Source organism: Desmodus rotundus, chromosome 4, assembly GCF_022682495.2.
Source record: "Desmodus rotundus isolate HL8 chromosome 4, HLdesRot8A.1, whole genome shotgun sequence".
Classification (NCBI taxonomy): Eukaryota; Metazoa; Chordata; class Mammalia; order Chiroptera; family Phyllostomidae; genus Desmodus; species Desmodus rotundus.
This window is the reverse complement of record NC_071390.1, coordinates 28,732,511-28,756,247: the sequence shown is the minus strand read 5'-3', so window position 1 is coordinate 28,756,247 and position 23,737 is coordinate 28,732,511. Positions and strand designations below refer to the sequence as shown.

The 23,737-nt window shown below is 35.7% G+C and overlaps 1 protein-coding gene and 1 non-coding gene across 3 annotated transcripts in view; both read left to right on the top strand.

Annotated features, from left to right (window-relative positions):
- The window catches only part of TNKS2 (tankyrase 2), a 52,564-nt gene extending 29,618 nt beyond the window's left edge, over nt 1–22,946 (top strand). Inside the window, exons 15-27 of one of the 2 annotated variants that reach the window (XM_053922223.1) lie at nt 538–703; nt 1,294–1,513; nt 3,748–3,857; nt 4,552–4,740; nt 6,810–7,062; nt 7,918–8,000; nt 9,084–9,204; nt 11,433–11,530; nt 12,543–12,617; nt 14,733–14,838; nt 16,946–17,132; nt 19,616–19,772; nt 20,628–22,946. In XM_053922223.1, coding sequence (XP_053778198.1) covers nt 538–703; nt 1,294–1,513; nt 3,748–3,857; nt 4,552–4,740; nt 6,810–7,062; nt 7,918–8,000; nt 9,084–9,204; nt 11,433–11,530; nt 12,543–12,617; nt 14,733–14,838; nt 16,946–17,132; nt 19,616–19,772; nt 20,628–20,690 — 1,828 coding nt within the window. In that variant the 3' untranslated portion in view covers nt 20,691–22,946. The remainder of the gene's footprint in view (nt 1–537; nt 704–1,293; nt 1,514–3,747; nt 3,858–4,551; nt 4,741–6,809; nt 7,063–7,917; nt 8,001–9,083; nt 9,205–11,432; nt 11,531–12,542; nt 12,618–14,732; nt 14,839–16,945; nt 17,133–19,615; nt 19,773–20,627) is intronic. The other variant, XM_053922224.2, reaches the window with a different exon arrangement.
- On the top strand, nt 17,632–17,742 carry LOC112307422 (U6 spliceosomal RNA). Its single transcript, XR_002975050.1, has one exon. It is a non-coding gene; the product is annotated as a U6 spliceosomal RNA (small nuclear RNA).
- Nucleotides 22,947–23,737: the final 791 nt, after the last annotated feature.

Here is a 23,737-nt window from a genome sequence, read left to right as displayed (position 1 = left end):
GTGACCTCTCTTCCCGTTATTAGACCTTTTTAGAAAAATCTGGAAATATTTTTATGCTAGTTGTCAGCTCTTTATTTTCAGGGACATCTGTTCCCTAGCATTAGATTAAATTTAGCTTCTTCGTTTTAGTTAAGATTTTATGATGGTTAGCATTTATAGTCAGACTTACTTGCATAATTCCTTATATTTTACAATGGTCAAAGAGATCGCAATGTTAGTGTAATACTGATTTAAAATTCTCTTCAATTTGCTTTCAGGATATTTAAGCTCTTCCAGTTTATCTTAAAATTATTTTTCTCTAAAAATATACATTTTCTAATTGTAGATATTGAGCATATATGTTTGTTATATTCTCTGTAATTTTAAATATTTCTTCTTTGCCCATACCCCCAAAATAACTCAGGCTTTCAGTAAATATTGATGTTCTATAAAGTGTAATCAGTATAATCCCTTGTAGAGTTCAAGAAATTTATCAGCTATATGTAATTATTTAAATTAAAACATATCTTTTTGTTGCATTACTTACTTTTTTTTCAGAGGCCTTGTACCTTTGCACAATGCATGTTCTTATGGACATTATGAAGTTGCAGAACTTCTTGTTAAGCATGGAGCAGTAGTTAATGTAGCTGATTTATGGAAATTTACACCTTTACATGAAGCTGCAGCAAAAGGAAAATACGAAATTTGCAAACTACTGCTCCAGGTATATTTAAGTACTTCCTATTCGCAGAGTATATTACATAGAATATGTTTGATAGCTCTGATTCTAATACAAACTTAAACTAGTAATTATCTAGATTTCAGAATAAACAGGAACAGTAGTTTAACCTGTGAGTGTGTTTACCACACATAGATTATTATTGTATAAAGTCATTTATTATCGCCTAATTGTTCTCTGGTAATGTTAATTTTCTTAGTACTTTAATTTCAAAATAGTTAATGGATTATGTAGTTTATAAGCCAGAATTATTGAACACTAATGAAGTTAATGGTACTGGTTCAATACAGGTACCAGTGTAGATATTTTACAGTAATAACAAGAATAAAGTTAAGTTTATACTTTATTTCAATGTTTTTGAAAAATAAAAATGACATATGAAAGTTCATTTTTAATGAAATATTTTAAATGTTTTTTGTATATTAATTTAAATATTAGTAACACCCGTGTTAACCTTTAAGGTAGAATCTCATTTGAAAATAGGGTTTTTTTCAATATAATTGCATTGCCTATTTTCTCATCGACTGAGGACAAACTTAAGTCCATTCCTCTTTTCTTCTTTTTCACATGTCCAGCATGGTGCAGATCCTACAAAGAAAAACAGGGATGGCAATACTCCTTTAGATCTTGTTAAAGATGGAGATACTGATATCCAAGATCTACTTAGGGGAGATTCAGCTTTGTTAGATGCTGCCAAGAAGGGTTGTTTAGCCAGAGTGAAGAAGTTGTCTTCTCCTGATAATGTGAATTGCCGTGATACCCAAGGCCGACATTCAACGCCTTTACATTTGGCAGGTAAGGGAACGAAGTTTCGCACATTTAGGCTGGTGACTTCTAAGATTCACTTTACCTGAGTGAAATATTTTCTACAAGTAAACATAAAGAATTCAAATCAGATATCTTCTAATACTACTGTTACACTCTATAGTGTATCTGTACAGGGCAACTGTCCCCTCATGTTCACTTTAGTACTAGTGTGTTACATTCAGTAAGAATCATTAAAAGAGGCTCTGCCGGTCACCATGTTATTTGAATCATCTTTGATACATGAGTTGAGGTTACAGAAACTTGAAAAATATGCTTGCTTGAGCCAGCCTTCCTCATGGGAAGCTAAAGCCTTCTTCTAACGATAGCTGTTAAGCACAAAAGACTTTCAAAGTTACATAAATCTCTTGCCAAAGTTATTTCTTGTATTAGTTACAAAATATCACAGACTGGTGGCTTAAACAACAGAAATTTATTTTCTCACAGTTCTAGAGTTCAAGATGTTAAGGATTGGCTTCTCCTGAGGCCTTCTCACTGTGTGCTCACTTGGCCTTGTCTTTGTTGGGCAAACATCCCTGTATGTCTCTCTATAGGTCCTAGATCTTCTCTTATCAGAAACCAGTCAGATTGGCTTAGGACCTACACTGAATGGCCTCATTTTAATTTAATTACCTCTTTAGAGGCCCTGTCTACAAATACAGTCACATTCTGAGGTACTGGTGGTTAGAGCTTCAACATAGGAGTTTTGGAGGGCACACTGGAGTACGTAATATTTGTTCTAAGTTTTCAGTAAAAATTGGCACTGTGCACCTTCGTTTTTAGCGCAGGTATACAACACTGTGGTTTCAGTACAGCTTTTTCACCTGCACTGAAGAGGCTAGAGTGTGGGCCATTAAAATCACTGAGCCACAGCATAGGCAGTCGCCTTGTGTAGGCACGTTTGACTCATACGGCTTTATCTGTACACTCATGGTTTAAAAAGAGAAAATAGTAGTGCAGGTGTTGCTGCCTCTCTGTAACACGGGAGATGGAAATCTACTCTTCTCCCGATTCATTTCAGTCTCCGTAGGAGTAACTGTGTTCCTGGTGTTCAAGGGATGATTTTGGTTATATGTAATTTTTGCCTTTAAATTCTCATCCCACGTAAGTTGGGACCCCACTATCCAAGGAAAAGAATTCCTCCAACTGTGTGTCTTCTAGAGAATTTTGGAAGTGATAAGCCACAAATGCTAACAGGGTGAGAAAAAGCTTTTCTACTTCCACTGGCAATCAGGAGTTTCTAGTTCATGCAAGACAAGATGTGACCTGACCTCTGATTTGAATTGTGCTGTGCATTTTTATTTATATTAGCTTATATTTTTATGGAAGCTTATCTAGAACACTTAATACTATTTGTAAGTGATAAATATGTTGTATATACAAAGTATTTCTGCCCTCCTGAGCAATATTATACCTTGAGACCTGGAAGCACTTTTGGATTCAGTGTAATACTTAGCTTGAGCTTAATAAAATTTGTTGCTTTAGATCCTTCAGCAAAAGGATAAAAACTACAAAAAAAGTAAATGTGAATAAAATATTTTGAATTACTCTAAAGGTTCAAGTCATACCCTGGTTTTATTTTGGCAAAGTTAAGTTCCAGATTTGCTTTCAATCTATGAGTATGTGTCAAAATACACTTCACCATATGAGTATGTACTAATATAGATGACAGTTCCCAAGATGACAGCTGAGAGGTTGTGACATTTACAAAATAACAAAATAGTAAGTTTCACTTGATAGCAACACATACGTCCTGCTGTCAGACTTGTGGGTATGTATACTCCTACGTTCTCTAGACTTGTAGGTGTGTATACTCCTACATTCTCTCTAGCAGAAAGTATGACCGGTGGCCTTCTGGGGAATTGGGGTCCTGAGACCCATACTGGGTGGCTGTCTTCTGCTCTGTCAGCCACTTGTGTTCCTAACTTAATTTTTATATGTTTGAATACCTTTTACTTGCAGCCCTTTTCTGGAAGTTGTATATACAACCGTGAAGGCAGGGACTTTGATAAGGAGGTTTTAAAAGATACAGGCAAATCAGTCAGATTCTCTAAAACAAATGGGTGTCATAACTGAGAGCTTCCAGCTTGAGGCCAGTGGGCAGATTGTTTTCCCTAAGATAAATTTTTAATAGGCTCCAATGGGGAATTTCTGATTTCTATAAATATATGTAACTGATTTTTATATTAACAGTTAAAAGTAACTTTAATTCTTTTCTAAATCAGCCGGTTATAATAATTTGGAAGTTGCAGAGTATTTGTTACAACATGGAGCTGATGTGAACGCCCAAGACAAAGGAGGACTTATTCCTTTACATAACGCAGCATCTTATGGGGTGAGTTCTTCATGTTAACTCTTAAAATCTCTGAGATTTTCAAAGTGAAAATCAGTATTGTAGTTCAACGGGGATTTAGTTTGACTTTCTCATTTTATAGAGAAGTAAATATGAGGGCTAAAGAGGTTAAATAACTTCCAAGTTTTAGTTCTGAATCTGTTGTAAGCCTGCTGTGTGGTGTGCAGCACGTTTGTCACTTACTGCCTTACCATCTATCTCTTATTTTCACTGAGCTGTTAATGTTGTTTGTTTGTTGGTGCCCAGGAAACTCGTTGGGATCCATAGGAATCTGTAGGTTCAGATGCATGGTTCCTGACTTTTTACTTTCCTAAATGTCACAGCCAGTATTGACTATCTTCAATAATATAATTTGAGTAGTTGAGGAAAGCTGCTGATTTATGAATTGATGTTCAGCAGTAATACCACCTGAATAAATGAGAAGTTGTTAAAGTCATATTGGTTTAGTTCCTTCCTTTGTAGAATTCTTCATATTTTCTAGATAGTTTCTTAAGTAATTTGAATGTCTACTGCAATTTTAAATTAACTACCCATAAATTATGGTGTTGGGGAGAAACAATTTTTTGTTTCCAGACTAAGTATAAAAAGGAGGAGAAATAAGTATATGGCTAGTTTCTTTTTAGGAACTAAAGTGTGATAAAATTTCAGACTGTAACAGGAATATTTTCTTTTACAGCATGTAGATGTAGCAGCTTTACTAATAAAGTATAATGCATGTGTCAATGCCACGGATAAATGGGCTTTCACACCTTTGCATGAAGCAGCCCAAAAGGGACGAACACAGCTTTGTGCTTTATTGTTGGCCCATGGAGCTGATCCTACTCTTAAAAATCAGGAAGGACAAACACCTTTAGATTTAGTTTCAGTAAGTGATGGGCTCTTTGAAAAATCTCAGTGCTCTTCTCACTTTTAAAAATACCCTTGGTATATATAAAATGTCTTCATGATGAATGTGTAAAATCTGGTTTTTAGCCCAATTTAAATGTAGGACTTTTTTGGTATTAAAATATACTAATTACACAGGATTATCAGTCACTGTGTTTTAAATAGTTTGGAAAATGGGAAAAGATGTGTAAGGTATAGTTGTTTACATTATTTGGGAAACAGAACAGCACAGGCCTCCACTAAATGCTGTTACAGTGCATGTGGTGCAAGATAGTACAGGACTCTGGCCTTGATGAATTTCCCCAGCTGGGGACATTATCTGCAAGGTGTAGCCAGGAAGCCTGTTTCTGCTAGATTCCCTCCCACACTGCCTTATGCCAAAGTTCCTTTCTCTTACCCCACTAGAACTGTTCATGAACAAGCTTGTTCCTCCAGTTTTCTGCAGAAGGCATTTTTCCTCTCCTGAGGGAACTTCTGTAGGAGTCTGTTCTAGCCTCTACTTCTGCTTTGGCCGCTGTAACACAGGTGACTCTCTTGCCTCCACCACTAGGAAATTGATCAGAGCGATGGAGGGAGAGAGAAGAAATTCTTGAGCTAGGAAGGGATATGTCTTCTGCAGACTGCTTTCTCCTGAGAGAGAGAGAGAGAGAGGGAGAGAGAGAGAGAGAGAGAGAGAGAGTCCATTGTTACAAGTTACGTTGAGAAGCTAATTTAGTTCAGCTGCATTGGGGGTTAAATAGATTTTTCTCAGGGTTACAGCCCAACCATATTTGCAGCATTTTTACAGGGAAATGTCTTTCCCATTCCCAACTACCTTCAAAGTGAACTTTCCTTGTTCGATCCACCCATTCATTAGTCCACTAGATATAATCGGCAATGAAACAAAGTGCTCTAGAGAACATGTATGGGCTTTAGAGTCAGCGCCTTAGAATTCCAGCTCTACCACTTACAGTTATACAGTCTTGCAAGTTGCCTAACCTCTAAGCCTCAGTTACCTCATCTATAAATGGGGATAAAGGGTATCTGGTTAATATGAGAATTAAACACAGTAATAGTGTACTTAAAGTCCTTGGCATGTACCAGGTACATAAAAAGCACCCAATAAATGGTGCTAATGTTATTTAAAATGTTGTATACAAACCATGAGTCCCATGAGAGTTCTTAGACTAGGGGGAACAAGAAGATGAAAATCAGAATAGGCATGATAAGTGACTGACCATGGAAAAAAGTACTGATTTACCTCTTGCTGAATATCAACTAATTGAGCATTGGGAAAGAATGATATATGTCGCTAATTAAACAAATTAATGTACCAGTAAATTTGGGGATTTTTTTTTCAATTCTAGCGTATTTCATTAAATTATTATCTTTGTTACCTCCTCTCAAAATGTTCAGTTTTGAGGAATAAATATATTATTGAATATTTTCCAAGAAACAAACAGTCATTATGTTTGTTAAAGTTCTGTGTTGGTTGAATTACTTCTTTCAGAATAATTATGAGTGTTAAAAGCTCTTACCTCTTTAAGTTGATATTTTCAAAACAAACTGAACTAACCAGCAGAACAGAGACAGACTATAGATAGCAGGCTGACAGCTGGGGTGGGCGGTTGGAGAGAGGAGTCAAACAAAAAAGAAAAAAAGAGAAAGAACTCAGACACAAACAACTGTGATGATTGCCAGGGGGACGGGGTAGGTGGAGGTAGCAAAAGGTACAGGGGGGATAAATGGTAATGGAAAAAATACAATAAATTAAAATAAAACCATTGATATTTTTAATTGTAATATCAAGTTTGTGGGTTTTTTCATGCTTTACCACATTTAATAGTTTTGATTCTGTGTCTTGGAGTAGATGTTCTGAGTTATGTTTTATATTTAATAACAGCTGAATATCACTTGCTTCACTTTTTAAAATAATCATTTTTATATTAAAAGCAACTCTAGTGCAAATCTGCTGGGGTTTTGTCATATTTTAAAATGAATTCTGTTGGGGATAGTAGAACTTAAAAATTTGCTCATTACAGATTTTGTCTCTCTTGGCATGTACGCTAGGCAGATGACGTCAGTGCTCTTCTGACAGCGGCCATGCCCCCTTCTGCTCTGCCTTCTTGTTATAAACCACAAGTGCTCAATGGCCTGAGAAACCCAGGAGCCACTGCAGATGCCCTGTCTTCTGGTCCGTCCAGCCCATCAAGTCTTTCTGCAGCCAGCAGTCTTGATAATTTGTCTGCGAGTTTTTCTGAACTGTCTTCAGTGGTTAGTTCAAATGGAACAGAGGGTGCTTCCAGTTTGGAGAAAAAAGAGGGTGAGATTCTATAAAAATAACTTCCTAACTCATATTGTAGCACATATTTGACATTGAGAATGCTAAAAGTCACTTTTTAACTTTAACTTAGTATCGGATTAACATGCCATCGTCTGAAAGTTTTAGCCTTTTATTCTTTTTCTTACATTATTACATTTCCTAATGATACTTTCTCCTTCCAGGCCGAGACCTGATGCTGCTAACCTACTCTTTAGATGTAAATATGCTTTTTTAAAGGTTTAGAAGCCCTTTTGGTTGAGTAATTATACCTTTTATTTACCTCTTCCAGTGTATTATTACAGAGTTACAGAATACTTTTTATCCTGTGTCAAAATACCAAAACTTTGAAGGTTGTTTTTGAAGATCAAAGATAAAAAGACACACACATAACCTGCAGTCTCTGAAAGCTGTTCTCTTTACCTTTTACCTGTCAAATTTATCTCACCTTATGTGCATTATAAAGCTTTTTTTCATAAATTTTTTTGTGAAGTAGCTTACCATCCTCAAATATAGAGAAACTTTTTTTTTAGTGGAGATAAAATTGACATATAATAGTAGTTTCAGTTCTATGAAAACTTATTTAAACGTAGTTAAAAATAAGGTTTTTTAATGAAAAGATATTTTTAACCTGAGACTGTCCTGTTGGTAAACTGTTTCTTCTAATTGTGAATCTCAGAGCATTCTCTGTGCAGCTTTTGACGTTTTTAGTATTATATCCAAAGTAGCTATTAATATTTTGCTTCATTTTTACTTTCTTCATGTGTATAGTAATATTACAAAGCTTTTTTATGTTAATATTTACTATTCTGACGGTGAATTTTTTGTTCTTGTTGTTCTGGATTTCTTATTTTCCAGTTCCAGGGGTAGATTTTAGCATAACTCAATTTGTAAGGAATCTTGGTCTTGAGCACCTAATGGATATATTTGAGAGAGAACAGGTGAGTTGATGAATTGTTTTGTTTGGTTTGGTATTTTAAGGACCCTCATAGGACATGTTTGAAATGTTCAACTTGTTTGGGAGCTGAGGGAGAATTTTTTTTAAGAGACTAGAAATCAGTTATTCTTCTAATTTGGCTTGATCTTGGAATTTTTGTCCAGTTTATTAGCACATAAAATTGGCTCTCGTGTAGTAATAGTAAATTAACTTTCTTGAATGAAAATTTTCTTACTTACCCCTGAAAAATAAGTTAACCTTGAGCCCCATTTGTTTAGTTCTGTTGTGTCAGTCACTTCCCACTGTAAGCCTGGCACTTCGCTAGCTGCTGCGTAGATGTGCCAGCTGATGTCTGCGCTCTTCTAGAATAGCCCCAAATTACAGGACTCTGTCAGAATACAGTTACAGATTTTTTGGTTCAGAACATATAGTTACTATAGGCTTATGCCCTAAGGAACTTCTGATCTAGTTAATGGAGCTATAATAGAAACGTATGAAGAGTTAAGTTTTTGTGGCATCAATTTTAGAAAGTCAAAGGAAGAAAAGATTACTGTGAACTGGACTGTTCAGAGAGAGCTGCATGGAACACGCGTAAATAGAAGAGGATTTTAAAAAATGTATTTAGTTTCACAAAGTGGAAATAATATATTTGAGATAAAAGGATTAGTTTGATCGGTGATGCATAAGTACCAGTTAGCATAGTCTGGAACTTGGGAGAACCATTATATGAAAGGGTTGGATGTAGAGGGATAATGGAAAAGATACAAAAGTGTACCCCAGTGTGATTAGTTTGACAGTGCTTTTTTTTTCCAGTTTCATTCTTCTCAGGTGCTTTATGCTAAATGATAACAATATTTTTGGTAGTTCCTGACTCAATTTTAATTAAATTAGCTAGTTAGCTAATTAGCTAATTTGCTGCAGCTTTTCATTTTCAGTTGCAGTTAAACAACTGATTTACTTTCATTCCTAAACTTTTCAAAAGGTAATTTTAAGTAAATGTATGAATCCAGTACATTGTGAGATCACCAATATATGAATGTCTGCCAAATGAGTAAGTCTTCTAAACAGTTTTATCTTCTTTTGTAAGATCACTTTGGATGTATTAGTTGAGATGGGGCACAAGGAGCTGAAGGAGATTGGAATCAATGCTTACGGACATAGACACAAATTAATTAAAGGAGTTGAGAGACTTATCTCTGGACAACAAGGTATTTCACTTTAAATCATTACTGTTGTCAGTTTCACAGTTTCCACAGAGGCAGTCCTCAATTTACTAACTGATAATTTAAAAATCTGTAAAAGTCCATTTGATACAAAGAGCTTTGGGAAACCTGGAATCAAGTCTTAACTCTGCTACTATTAAGCTTCCTGAGCTGCTGCTATTTACTATATGACCCTAAATAAAATTTCTGGGCCATTTTATTTCTCCTGGATGTTAATACTTAAAATACAAATTGCATTTGTTCAATAGATGTTAACACTTCCTATGAACCAGGTCCTGAGTAAAAATGATGGATTAATATAGATCAAAAATAACTTATTTATTTATTTATAGAAAGAGGGGAGGGGAGGGAGAATGAGAGGGAGAGAAATATCAATGTGTGGTTGCCTCTCACATGCCCCCTACTGGGGCCTGGCCTGCAATCCAGGCATGTGCCCTGACTGGGAATCAAGCTGGCAACCCTTTGCTTATCAGGCCGGCACTCAATCCATTGAGCCACACCAGCCAGGGCCAAAAATAACATTTTCACTTCGTTGTTAAATTGAAGACGTGATTTACCCTAGGGTCAGAAGCATCCTATAATTAAAAGTCCTGACTGTACAACTAGGTTTGAAGATAAACCTCCACTAGCAAAAATGAAGGAATTTTCAGGAAAAAACGTATACCTTCCAGGATAGGGTCTATCCCTTGAAGAAGGGAAAAGAGTACCTCTAAAAATTAGGTGATTGAAACTAAAGAATGTTTTAAACTGGGATTCTTGAATAGGATTAATTAAAGTAAATATACTCTACTTGTCTGGTAGGGTCTAGGATAGAATGTTTAAAATGTGAGATAGTCTTGGATATTTACACTAGAGATGACAAAATTGTTATAAGATAAAGAGGAGGGAAAACCCATGGCTCCCTGTAATGTTAGTATACAATATAAATAGCAAAAAAAATGAAGAGGAACTAGAACCCTCAGTCGTGGACTACCATTGTAACTCTCCTACAGTAATACCATCTGCTAGGGTAGCGAGTGTGGTGGAATACTTGGAACGAGGACCATCGAGGAAAGAGGTGGGTTAAAAGGAAAGCAGGCAGTGTTTGTACATTCAACACATTATAGTATCTGGCACACGGAAAGTCTGCATTGAAAGGCTCAGGAAGCAGTGATGAAAACGAGACCTGCCTCCATTTGGTAGGTGTACGTACCTCAATGCCACCTCTGGCCTGACTTAAAAGCCTTAGCTATTATTTAGTGCATCGAGGCAACAGATTACTTGTCCTGCTATTTCAACACTGATAAGTGTCTTTCTTCAGAGTAGTCCAAAGATGCCATAGTCAAGCATTTGTCACAGTCTTTATTCTGTTAAGTCTTTATTCTGTAAAATAGTAACCTCTGTGTAGTCTCCCTTCTTCCCATAGACATTGTAATTCAACCATACTTACTAGTCTTTATCAGAGTTTGGCATGTTGGTGGTAACCCAGTTATTCAGACCAAAACTCAGAATTAAAATAATCTCCAGAGGCAAACCACCATGCACTGACCCAGCAGTAAAAGATTTGATCCCTACCTGGGAAAAATGGCAGAGCTTTGGATTTTGTGTTGTAGAGATTAAAGGAGATTTGTTACAAATATACCAAAGAAATGGGGAGATTCTGTTTAAATTCCACTTAAAAAGCTTTGTGAGAGTAAAATTAGAAAAATATGGCTATCTGGACCATTGATAGAGGAATTATGACAAATTCATTGCATTTAATTAAAGACTATAATGGGTTAGAATAAGTATTCAGTAGTTAGTAAACTTCATGGACTTCTCATTCTAGGGTGATTTAAAATTAGTTGAGGTCATTCAAGTTGCCATCGTAATTCTTCCCATACTTAGAAAAAATAAAGGAACTAAATGCTGAAAGGGCTGCACATTTGGGAAAGGAGATAATTTGAAAAAGATAAACTCATTAAGAAAAGGGATAAAGAATAGAAAGATTTTCTGAACCATTCCCACAAAACCCTTATGACTTAATCAGGTCAAAAACTAGTAGCTTAAATGCAGTGTGATGTTCTGGTTTGGACCTTGGAACAGAGAAAGGACATTGGTAGGAAAAACTGGTGAAATCTAAAAGTTTTTAAAAATTGGTAGTAAGCATCAGACAAATCAGATTATTTTTGGTTGAAGTTAATTCTTTCTTTTTGGAGCAAATGAATATTCTGCCTTCAAATTTCCTTTGATAGGTCTGAACCCATACTTAACTCTGAACACTTCTGGGAGTGGGACAGTTCTCATAGACCTGTCTCCTGGTGATAAAGAGTTTCAGTCTGTGGAGGAAGAGGTATGTTCACACACCTTAAATAAATGTGGGTTCCATAGTTAAGTGTCCTGGAGGTTTCCAGAATCTACGTGAAAACATAATAGGGTATTTTAATTGTCCCTAACTCTTCTACCTGGGAAACTATCAAAATCAGCATTTCAGCTCAATAAACCGTAATTTCAGTAACTTAGTTCAGCACTCCAGTTCTTGAACACAGAGGTTGCTGTCATTTGAAAGAAAAGGCGAATGTCACCTCCTTTCGTGAAGGCAGTTGCAAAGTCCAGTGTCTCAGACAAGACCCAGACAGGACAGTGGGTAACACACACCTAGAAAATTTTTCTTCCAGCATTCTTTCTATAAAATTCATGGACCCACCAAAACCTTTTTATTGTCATTTTTAAAGATTTTATCAGAGAGGGGATTGGGGGAGGGAGAGAAACATTGATCCATTGCCTCTTGTGTGCACCCCAGTCAGGGACCAAACCTGCAGTCCCAGAACCAGCCAGCCTTCGCTTTGTGGGTGACTCCTAATGAACTGAGCCACATCGGTCAGGGCTCCACTGACATCTTTAATAGTGTCTTACACTTGTAAGAACATGTACCTTATATATGTGTGGATGGAGCACAAAGACAAAAAATTGAGTGAGATTTAGTTCTAAAACCCAAGAAAGTCCAACTTTCAATGAAATAACAAATTGTGCTTTTTAGGGCAAAACGAATGGAAACAAGTCTTTTTAGTGTGTCACGTGGTTAGCTTTATATGTTTAGCTCACCTGTGAATCCAGTTGTTTCTTTACTCCTCTAGCTTGCATTACGTAGTTTTCACCTACAAATACTGTTTTCAGAATGATAGTACTAGCAAACAGCTCTCACTAGAAAACAGTACTTGTGAACTTAGAGAACTCATTCCTTAAACAACAAAATATTAAAAACCCACTTTATATTCTCAAAAATAGAATCATGTAAGTCAGTAACCTGTTCCCCAAATCAGAAAAGACATAAAAACTAAATATTTGAAATATTTTTCCATCAGATGCAAAGTACAGTCCGAGAGCACAGAGACGGGGGTCATGCAGGTGGAATCTTCAACAGATACAATATTCTCAAGGTAATTAAGTTAGTAAAAATAAAGTTTGCTGGGAACATAGTTTTCAAAGACTAAAACCATAATTAACTTTCATAAGAATATAATGATCTGTCCAGCACAGTAAGTCTTTGATATGGCATCAGGGGATATTTTGGGAAAGAATATCCCCTTAGAAGATTAAGATTCTGAAAACCCTGTTCTTTTTATAACCAGTAAGTCAGTGCCTGTTGAACATATTCAAGTTTAGGGATTATGCTTTATCTTGGGGTAATGGTAAGTCCTGTATATTTAGGACTTTATATAAACTATTAAAATAATTCCGTGGTAACAAAGCTGAATTTTTTTGTGGCTTACAAAAGGACTTCATCTTTATAGTTACATTATGCTTTTTTAATTTGTCCTGACTACTCTAGGTTTCTGTGAGTCAACATACGTATCACTTTTCTATAATTTTAATAATATTCCCTCAATACCTTTATCTTTTCCAAAAACAATCTTTTAAAAATGTTTTAAGTCATTCTAATGAGAGTCCTGTCTCCTTATCAATATCAGTACTCTTACCAGGACCTTTTCCAACTTTGCTATGTTTTTCTTGACCTGTATATAGCAAGCTAAACTACATCTACTTAAGATGCATGATTTTGTAATAACTTCATTGATACATTCTTAATCATTATTAAAATAAGATGGCTAGAATTAAAATGTGGCAAATATCTAATACCTAACTTTTAATTTCAAAAGTGAACAGCATCCTTCAGCTGTTGGATTACTGTTTCACAATAATGTAGTATTATGATATAATATTAGATGTCATATTTTAGAGTTAGTGAATACTAAAACTATACATTGTTACTGCTGTGTTCACACTATTAGAAATTAGATGATTTAAAGCAAATATATTATTCAGGTAAAGGATCATACTTATGCATGTTCCCTTTTATTAGTTTATATCATAGTATGACATAAGAATGACATCTTTATATTTCCGTTCATGGACATATAGATTTTTAATAAGACATTTATGCCTATGGAGGCAAATTTGCAGTCAAGTCTACTTTGTCTGCAAATAGTAGCAGTTTCTTGAAGGGCAGTAGAGAGAACATGCATTTGATTTCCAAAATACAGGCACACTTTGCTTTATTGTGCTTCAGTTTATTGATCTTCACAGATTTTGCATTTATTTCCAAATTGAAGGCAAGGCCCTCCACCAGCAGAAATATTACAACTTTCTTTGTTGCAGTACTTTATTGTGGTCTAGAACCAAATCCAAGATATCGCTGAGGTATGCCTCTAGTTGAATTTGAGAAAGATATGCTCCTCTTCTAAAATGGTACTTTAATGCAGTATTTAATAAAAATTTTTTCAATGATAAGACTTTTGTATTTGTTACTTTTTTACCTAAATGAGATCTCTTTGTGCCAGTTGTTTTCCTTGATTTTGTCTGTGGCAGTATATTGAATTATTTTGAGCTCCCAGCTGTGCGCTAGGGCCAGCAGGGGGCTGTAGTACCTTTAAACACAGCTAAGAAACAGCTCTGAAATTGTGAAATTTGACCTTGTAAATTCTCTAAATGAGAGCAGCATCCATGTTTAACTCCTCCAGACAAAAATTTTAGAAACTGGAGGGATAGGGAAAGGTATAGCAAATAATAGTGGGGGTATGTGTGTATGTGTTTTAAGAATATTTTTTGGTGTGGCTATTTCAAATATTTTTAATTAAAAACAGATAAAGATAGTACTTTGAGCCAAAAAAAATCAGGAGGAAAAAATATAATATTTTCTTTTTAGTACTTACATACAGAACTCAACATAACTGATTTGGAGGTATTTAATAACAACTTTAAATTAATGAGAATGGAAGTATTTTAATCAATTAATGGTATTACTGACTTTTATATATGGCCATATATAGCTTTTTTCCCTTTGATGTTTTCAGTTTCCAAAATATAGCTATATTTTCATCTTTATGGGCATGACAAAGTATTTTTAGTTGACTTATTAAAATAACACATAGGTTACATTTTAGAGAAAAGTATTGCCCCTTCTGGCTATGTGGCCCATTTTTGGTTAAGATAAACAAGAAGGCAAGTAATTATTATGAGCGGAAGATGTGATTTTTCTGGTTTCTTTTTTATAGATTCAGAAAGTTTGTAACAAGAAGCTATGGGAAAGGTATACTCACAGGAGAAAAGAAGTTTCTGAAGAAAACCACAACCATGCAAATGAAAGAATGCTATTTCATGGTAAGATTCTTTTCCCCCAACCCTAGTACCATTCTCCATGTTAGAATAGTTTTTGTCAGGTAAGGCCCCAGCCAGTGTGGCTTAGTTGATTGGGCTTCGTCCTGCAAACCAAAAGGTCACCAGTGCAATTCCTGGTCAGAGCACATGCCTGGGTTGCAGGTTTAATACCCAGTGAGGGTACATACAGAAGGCAGCCAATCAGTGTTTCTATCTCACATTGGTGTTTCTCACCCTTTCAAAATCAAAATTTTAAAAAAACTTCATTTTTTGTTAGGTATGAAATAATAATGAATATGTATAGTGTCATTTTACTTATTTTAAGATTTTATGTATTTACTTTTAGAGAGAAGGGAAGGGAGGGAGAAAGAGAGGGAGAAAAACATTGATGTGAGAGAGAAACATCAATCAGTTGCCTCATGCACCCTGACCAGGGACCAAACACGCAGCCCAGGCCTGTGTCCTGACTGGGGGTTGAACTGGCCGTCTTTAGCTTTGCAGGACCACGGCAACCATCCGAGAGCCACATCAGTCAGGGGCCTCACGCCATTTTTAAAAAACAAACATTATTTCTGTCAATTTTACATTTATATATGTATTTTCAACCTCTTTTGAATTTGTATATTTTACAATGGGTAGTTTATAAATAGAATTACCATAATGGAAAAAATGTAGACATGGGAATGTTGACTATTCATATTTTCCTTTTTTCTTTATGTAACAGATTTTGCTTATTATGATCACTCTGAGAAATTGTTTTATTTTTAACTAGTTGAGTTAAAGTTAAAATAAGATCTGAAAATTACCTCAGAAGAATGTATGCATTCTATTCTTCCATTGACTCTGTCAAACTACATTTAACTTTATTGTCAAGAGCTGTTGTCATTGAACTTACGTTTTCTGAGAACTTTCTTTGAATTGAGAGCACCATTACTTACCATTGTTGACATTTCTGGTGTTTCTGGGGTTTGCAAGTTGACAAGTGTTAATTGGTCTTTCAAGTTTATAGTAAGTATGAATATAGATATTAATGTAGTATTTGTCAAGTCTTGAAGCACATTACCCATTGTAGCTCAAATCTATGCCTTCATTTGGCCTTGCTTGCGGAAAATTTTTAGAGACCTGTAAAGTTCTATAAGACACAGCATTTAAATTTCACAATCCTTGGAAGGATGGCTTTTGTAGTCTGAAATGGTGTGTAGTATCAAAATGGTATTTCTCATTCCAAAACCCTAAAAATTACAATATTCTCTTGGCACAAAGCAAAATATTTATGTATTGACTTAATGGATATAAGTAATGGTTTTTCTATTACAATGGTTTTGGTTTTTCTAATTTCAAATAAGTGATTCTATTCTTCAGTATTTCTGAAAGTAGAATTCATTGCATCTTCCTGTCCCTTCATGAACAGGGACACTGATGTTGATGAATCAGTTAGTTACATTGGCTTTTCCCAGCTCCCACCTTGATCCATTCCCTGACCTCGTTCCCATGCCCAGTACCTCCTCCCCTTTGGCTAAGCTTACCTTCTTTGCACACATGCAAGGAAGAAGGAGAAAGAAGTCAGTATGCTGGGAATGAAGGCATACCACATTTGCAGATGGAATCTGTTAAAGCAGATTATCGGGCCAATGATAGGAGAGACAAGGTATAAAGAGAATTAACATGAAAAGACAACTTCGGCCACTTTTGATATCTAAAAAAAGTACATAGACATGGCTGTTACTGTAAGACCTAATTAATTCAGCCTTTGCTATAGGAGGTGAATTATAAGACTCTTCATTCTGATTTGCGTAGATTTAGATTTTAATAGCTCTAGCATTGATATTTCATGTGATCTGTTTCTTATTCTAATTAAATCTGTGTATGTCTTTGTTTTAGCAGCTGAACCACCACCAGCTTTTTAGAACATTGAATGTCTCAACTCCTCTGAAATAGTTATTCTAAAGGAGTGAGCCAGCTGACAGTTAACTTATTATCCTTGTTTTCTGACTTTGCTGTATTGTAGTGGTTGTGTATATATGTTTAAGAATTTAACTTACAAGAGGCTTTAGTTTTTGTTATTTTTCTAAGATAATTTTAAATTGTTATTCATCTGTATGTATTTTAGGGTCTCCCTTTGTGAATGCAATTATCCATAAAGGCTTTGATGAAAGGCACGCCTACATAGGTGGCATGTTTGGAGCTGGGATTTATTTTGCTGAAAACTCTTCCAAAAGCAATCAGTATGTATATGGCATTGGAGGAGGTACTGGGTGTCCAGTTCACAAAGACAGATCTTGTTACATTTGCCACAGGTAAGAGGTCACTTGTTCTCATTTATTTTGATAAGAATCACATAAGAGCTGGTTTCATATTTCAAAATTTTGGAGGGCAAGGCATTGTCTTGGACAATTTTAGGAATCCAAGAGTTGCGTTTGGCCCTTTCACCAGTTATAATAGCCAGTATTTATCTAATAGTCTCTACGGGCCAACCACTTGATCTCTTTAACTCATTTAATCATTAGTACATTTGATGCTTTAAAGACCATGGAGTAGAACATCTCATTGGGCATGAAAGAGATTTCATTTTGGCTCTTGAATATTGTAGGACCATGGACTCTTTAAAAAATTCTAGTATTCACATGCTAAATTGATATTACTTGCAAAGCCTAGTTATTTCATGCCAATGCATAAGGCGGTCTCTCTTCCATTTTGATATGATCATAATCCTCAATTTGTGATTTTACTACTTGAAAAGTTAAAATAAAACACATCAATCCTTTAGAAAGTACATCGTTATCAAATAACTACTTTGTGTGCTCACCGTTTAGCACACATATACTAAAATTAGAATGATACAGAGAAAGTTAACATGGCCCCAGCACAAGAATGACACACTAATTTGACTTTAATTGATAAACTCCTCATAGATAAGTAAATTAACTTTTGCTATCTGAAAAATTGAGTAAGATTATTAAGATTATCCTATAGTTAGGGCACTGCTTATAAAGATCTAGAGCAGTAGTTTAGCAAACATTAACAAGCTTCAGAATTCATCTAGAAGGCTAGTTGAAATGCAGATTCCTAAGCCCCTACCTTCTGAGTTGCTGATTTATAGATCTGGGGCGGGGCCCTAGAACTTGAATTTTTACCAAATTCTCAGGTGTTACTGATACTTCTGATCAATGATCTAGAAAAAGCCCTAGACTAGTAGTTCTCAGTCTTGGCAGCGTATTGGAATCACCCAGGAAGCTTTAAAAACTGACTGTGTCCCACCCTCAGACATTCTCATTTAATTGGTCTCTGGGGTATGGTCTGGGCATTTGGATTTTTAAAGGCTACCCAGCTGATTTTGAAAGGTTCCCAAGATGAAGAACTATAGTCCCGAAGAGAAACCTTTTGTTTTATTTTGGTGGTGGTATTTTCCCCCTAAATTTAGATTTGTATAGGTGCCTAAAGTCGGCCCTCCTGGCCGTGACCTTCCACCCACTTCTATTTTAGATCACAAATTGGACTGGTTAGGAAGCGTATGATTTCTTGAGAGTCTATAAGTTGAACACTGCTGTTTTTACTTGTCATATTATCTGGAGGCTAAGTAGTTCTGGATATCCGTAATAAGCAGTGTTCTTGTACCTCTTCTAAACTGTTTTTGGAGCAGAACGTGTGGTTGTTTGGAAACTTAAGACTTCTATATTCTGGATTATCGTGGCACTGATTGTGACTCTAAAAGAAAATCTCTTAGAAATGCTAAGAAGGTTTCCAACAGGCATATTTAGAGTAAAAAATATAGAAAGCATCTGTTTCGAGAATAGAATCATCAACTGGTTCACCAAAATCTCCTTTTCTCTCCTCTAAAAAGAAAAGAGATAAAACAATGAAATAACTGAAAGGAGGGCGGAACGGCCAGTTCAGTGGAACTAAGGAAGGCCAATCATATGCCTGAGGGGGATGGGAGAGTAACCTACTTAAACTTTAGGTAAGGGAAGACCTAGCTGAAGAAGTAGCATTTCAGCTGAAACCTGCAAAATGAGTGTTAGCCGGTTGGAGAGTAGTAGAATAGATTCCCTTCTACATGGTAGAGGAAAAGTATAGTATGTATGATGGCCATGGGGTGAGAAGGTTTGACATAATGTGAAGAAAGAAAATGTGCCTGGAGCCTGAAGAGTGCAAGATAAGATTAAAGAATTTGGAACCATTGTAAGGAATTCAGATATTCTTCTAAGTGCAGTGAGCAGCCTCTAAAAGGGTTTAAGCAGGAAATTTATGTGATCCAATTCATGTTTTTTGGTTTTTGTTGTTTGTTTCCTAAATCAGTGGTTGCTTGGATGGAAAATAGTTTAGACATGAATTAGAGTAGGAAAAGGAAGACTAGTTCAGAGGCCATTGTTACAGTCCAGCTGAAAATTTAAGAGGAAAATGGATTTCAAATATATTTTGTAGGTGGAATCCACTGGACTTAGTTGGAAAAATGTCCTCTTTGCAAGCCACTTCATGGAATCCCCTTAAATCTCCTCCTTCCCACTTGGGCTATGATTTGTGCTTTTGCTGGGATACAAACAGGATGGCTGAGCCTGCATATCTATAAGTTTATTATTACATTTTCAGGTTTTATAGTTAATTAAAATGACAAATTTTTTCATTAATGAGAATAGTAGTAGAAATTCTTATAAAGTTCTTTTAAGGGTGAAATGATAAATCAAAAATATTTATGTATAAATGTTTTAAAAAGCTATGTCATGTACACAGAACTGTCATGCCACCTTGTCTTCAGGGAGATCTTTTCCTTTTCACATTATAGGCAGCTGCTCTTTTGCCGCGTGACCTTGGGAAAATCGTTCCTGCAGTTCAGTGCAATGAAAATGGCGCATTCTCCTCCAGGACATCATTCAGTCACTGGACGCCCCAGTGTAAATGGCCTAGCGTTAGCAGAATATGTTATTTACAGAGGAGAGCAGGTGATTCAGTTTTATTTGTTCATCCTCAAAAATGCTTTAGAGCCATACTTTAACCTTTTAGTAATCTTAAATTAAGAAGTTATGTTGCCTTAAGAAATGCATTTCTTTTTAATTAAGTAATTTCAGACTTGCAGGAAAGTTGCAGAAATAATAAAGAGAATAATTCCCTTATGCCCTTTACCCAGATTTTCCAAATGTTAACATTTTAATATTCTCTCTCTTTTATCAATTTCTCTCCCGAATGTGTGTGTATACTTTTTTTTTAACTGTTTGAGAGCACAGTTCCTTTACCGTTAGGAACATCGGCATGTTTCTTTACCCTTAAATACGTACGTACTTCAACTTTATTTCCTAAAAACAAGGAGCTTCTCTTAAAATTATCACAATGAGGAAAATACCTATTACCAATGAGGAAAATAACCTATAGCCCATATTTAGATTCTGCCAGTTTTACTGAATCTTTTTTTCCCAGCTTTTCTAAAATACAATTAATCACAACTCCATGTTTAGTAGTCAACCTGTCTATAGCAAAGAAACGTGTAATTCCCTCTTGCTCTTAGTGACACAGATCCAGTCAAAAGCATCTCTAGATTGTGTTCTCATTTGGGGATGTGTATCGCATCACCTAAGTTATTAAAAACAAACAAACACACGCTTAGTACTCACTCTAGACCTGCTGGTTCAGAATCTCCGGGATTGGAAGCAAGGTCAGGCTGTTTTGAGAAAACGCTTTTACATTATTCTGATCCATGGCACCCTGAGTTAGAACCTCTTTTCTAAACATTAGCAACTCTTACGGGAAGTCTTCTTTCAAAAATTTGTTTACCAATATTTGAATTAATCTTTCTCTTCTAGGCTTACCCTGAATATTTAATTACTTACCAGATTGTGAGGCCCGAAGGTATGGTTGATGGATAATTATTTTAGGAAACTAACTCCACTGAACCTAAAGTCATCTGAGCAGCTGGTGGCCTCTTAATTTTTACTTCTTTGCTGAGAAAGATCATCTTGTTCACAAGCCTGTGGCAAAAGGATAAGAAATGTGAAAGAAGTTTAACATTCTGACTTGATAAAGCTTTAATAATGTACAGTGTTTTCTAAGTACTTCCTGTTTTTCAGCACTTTAACAGATGCCATTCCAGGTTGAAACTGGGTTTGTCTGTACTGAATTATAAAGAGTTAACTTGAATCTTTTATACATTATGCATTGATTCTAATAGAAACTGTAACCCCCTCAACAGAACTCATTTTACTAATACAGTACTGTGTTCTTTAAAACACAGCATTTACACTGAATACAATTTCATTTGTAAAACTGTAAATAAGAGCTTTTGTACTAGCCCAGTATTTATTTACATTGCTTTGTAATATAAATCTGTTTTAGAACTGCAGCGGTTTACAGGTTTTCCATAAGCACCACTCATCTGCTCTTCATCCTGCATCATCATGACTGAGTGATCTTCGCATTTGAATTCAGAGGCTGGTTGAGTTGTCAGAAGAGACCGTCAGCTGGGAAAGATTGATTTATCACATTTAATTTGCTGATGGAAGAACTTATCGCTCATTAGGAATCTTTCCCATTTAAGAGCTTGTTTCGTGAATTCTCTTCGGATTTAATTTGTGCTGCTTTTGTATTTATAAGATACATTCCAAAGAGCTCTAACTAATAGTCCTGATTATTATAGATGCATCTTTACTGACATCGAACTCTGGGTTTCACATTGGAGAAATTGCTCATGTCATTTTGTGAAAATTGGAGCAAATGCTTTTATTTTTTAGAGAGGTTAAAGTCCTGCCACTGAACAATTATGATGTTCTTTTCATGGAATATAAATAGAAAGTTAAATTTCAGAGGTTGGAATGGTAATCTCGAATAATGTTCCAGTATGTTCTAATCACCTTAGATGTAAATGGAAAAGAATAGCAAAGGGGAATGCATGGGGGTTTTGTCCTAAGTATTTTTTTCCTGTTCTTTTTCCTTGGCCTTACTGTTGTACAGCCAGCCCGTGCACCCTAGGTTAGCCCCACCAGCACGTGAAATGGAGGTGTGCCAGTGCCCTCCCAGGCTCCTGATGGGCAGGGGGAGTGAGACGGGTGCTTTCTGCGCTGGGTTGCCTCATAGCGTTACACGCAGGTGGAAATACGCTGTGTGCACCACATGGTGACTGGGCTTGTTTGGCAGCTGTGGAGAGAATGCTGCCCCATAAAATGCCATTCCTGTTTTCTAATGCAAAATGTCTTTTCCATGAAAAATGCTAAAGCGTCTTGGTGCAGAGGTGTGAGTAACAGCTTGTCAATCTGTTTGTTGACTAGCTTCCTCATAAGTCAAGGCAAGATTTTTATCCCTTCAATCTTTGTAAATGAGGACGTTCCGCTCACTCTATACCAATTTACCTTTGTTTTACATTTTATTCAGTCTCTAACTGGCCCTTTAAGGCAACTTGTACATAAACTGCTAGAAAATCATGTTTTTGTCTTAAGTAAGAGTTAATCAGAGTAAATGCATATCTGGAGTTTCTATGATGTAAATTGTGATTATTATTTAAGAGGTCAATTCCTGACCTTTAAGTGGTTTTATACGGTTCTCTAATGATTGCAAACATGATCCTAAAGTCATTTCTTGGAACTCAAATGGACTATGCCAAATTTTATATCATTTTTCAGGTTCTGGAAGCTTCCAGATTTTATAATTAGAAGATAATGAGATGAGTTAATGGAGTTTATATTTACATACCTTGTCTCTCAACATTTAGTCCATAATCTTCACCCTATGAGTGAATCGAATTGCTTATCGTGTAAAATTATCGTGGTCTATGAGTTTACAGTATTGCAGCCTGTGTTGTTTTCATCTAATCCATTGCTTAATTAGTGTGATGTTTTCCTGTGAATGATTATATTGTGGTTAATATGTTAGCATGGCAATACTTTCATTTAGCTTTTTGTTTGTTGGGAGGTTGGAGGGGTTAGGGGATTTTTTTTGGAGTTTTTGCATGAAATATCTTACTTTATAATGATGAATTGCTTTTTCTTTTGTGAATTTTTTTGAAATGAGATTTAACTTTTTGTGTGAGTAGTACTATTGTATCCATCTTGAGTGTCTTACTTGTACTGTATCACATTCCATACCCTCATTTAATTCTTAATAAACTGTTCACTTGTTTTTCCAGGTAATTACTGGAGTAGTATAAATGTGTTGAATGGACTGTGAGAAAATGGATAAGATTACAATAAACCACAATTGCAGGAAAACATTGTATTTCTGAGTCTAATGGTGATAAAGAATACAATTTAAAGGTTGAGGTATTGAATGTTGTGGCCATATCTGCTCATTTGCTTTAAGATTGAAGGTAGCATCAGACACTTTCAGACATTTAGTCCATCCAACAAACTTTTTGGCAAACCTTACAGCTCATTCATGGGAAATCTATCCTCTTAACTTACAAAGAGGAATATATTTTTGTTTTCTATATTATATAAAAATTCTTTATAAGTTTTCAAATCTTAAAGTTAGTGGTATTTATTACTCTTATAGTATAGTAAGTGTATTTTAAATTTCAGTATGCTAAGTGTCCGTGGTGTGATCAATTCTCTTCTTTCCATAGTAAGAGAATAATGGTGCAAATAACCCATAAATCATGGCTTTGAAATATTTTTCAGTAGCTTTATCTTCCTGCTTCAGGTAGGATAATGTTAAAGTGTTTGCTAGCTCCTAAGCATGCATTCCTGTGTGTGATGCGATCCAGTTGTTTGCGGGGAGATGGAGAAAGGAAACATGCAAATACATTTCCCTAAGATTTTGTGATTAGGATTCCTGACTTGCTTTTTACCTCCTGTTCTGTCCTGTTAGAGGACTAGAGTGACAGAGGAGCAAGTTGTAGTGCCCATTCTTCAGGAGAACTGTCGTGTTTTTAAAGTTAGACTATGATGTGGCCTTTCCACTATCTTCTGAATTTTTACCACCCCGT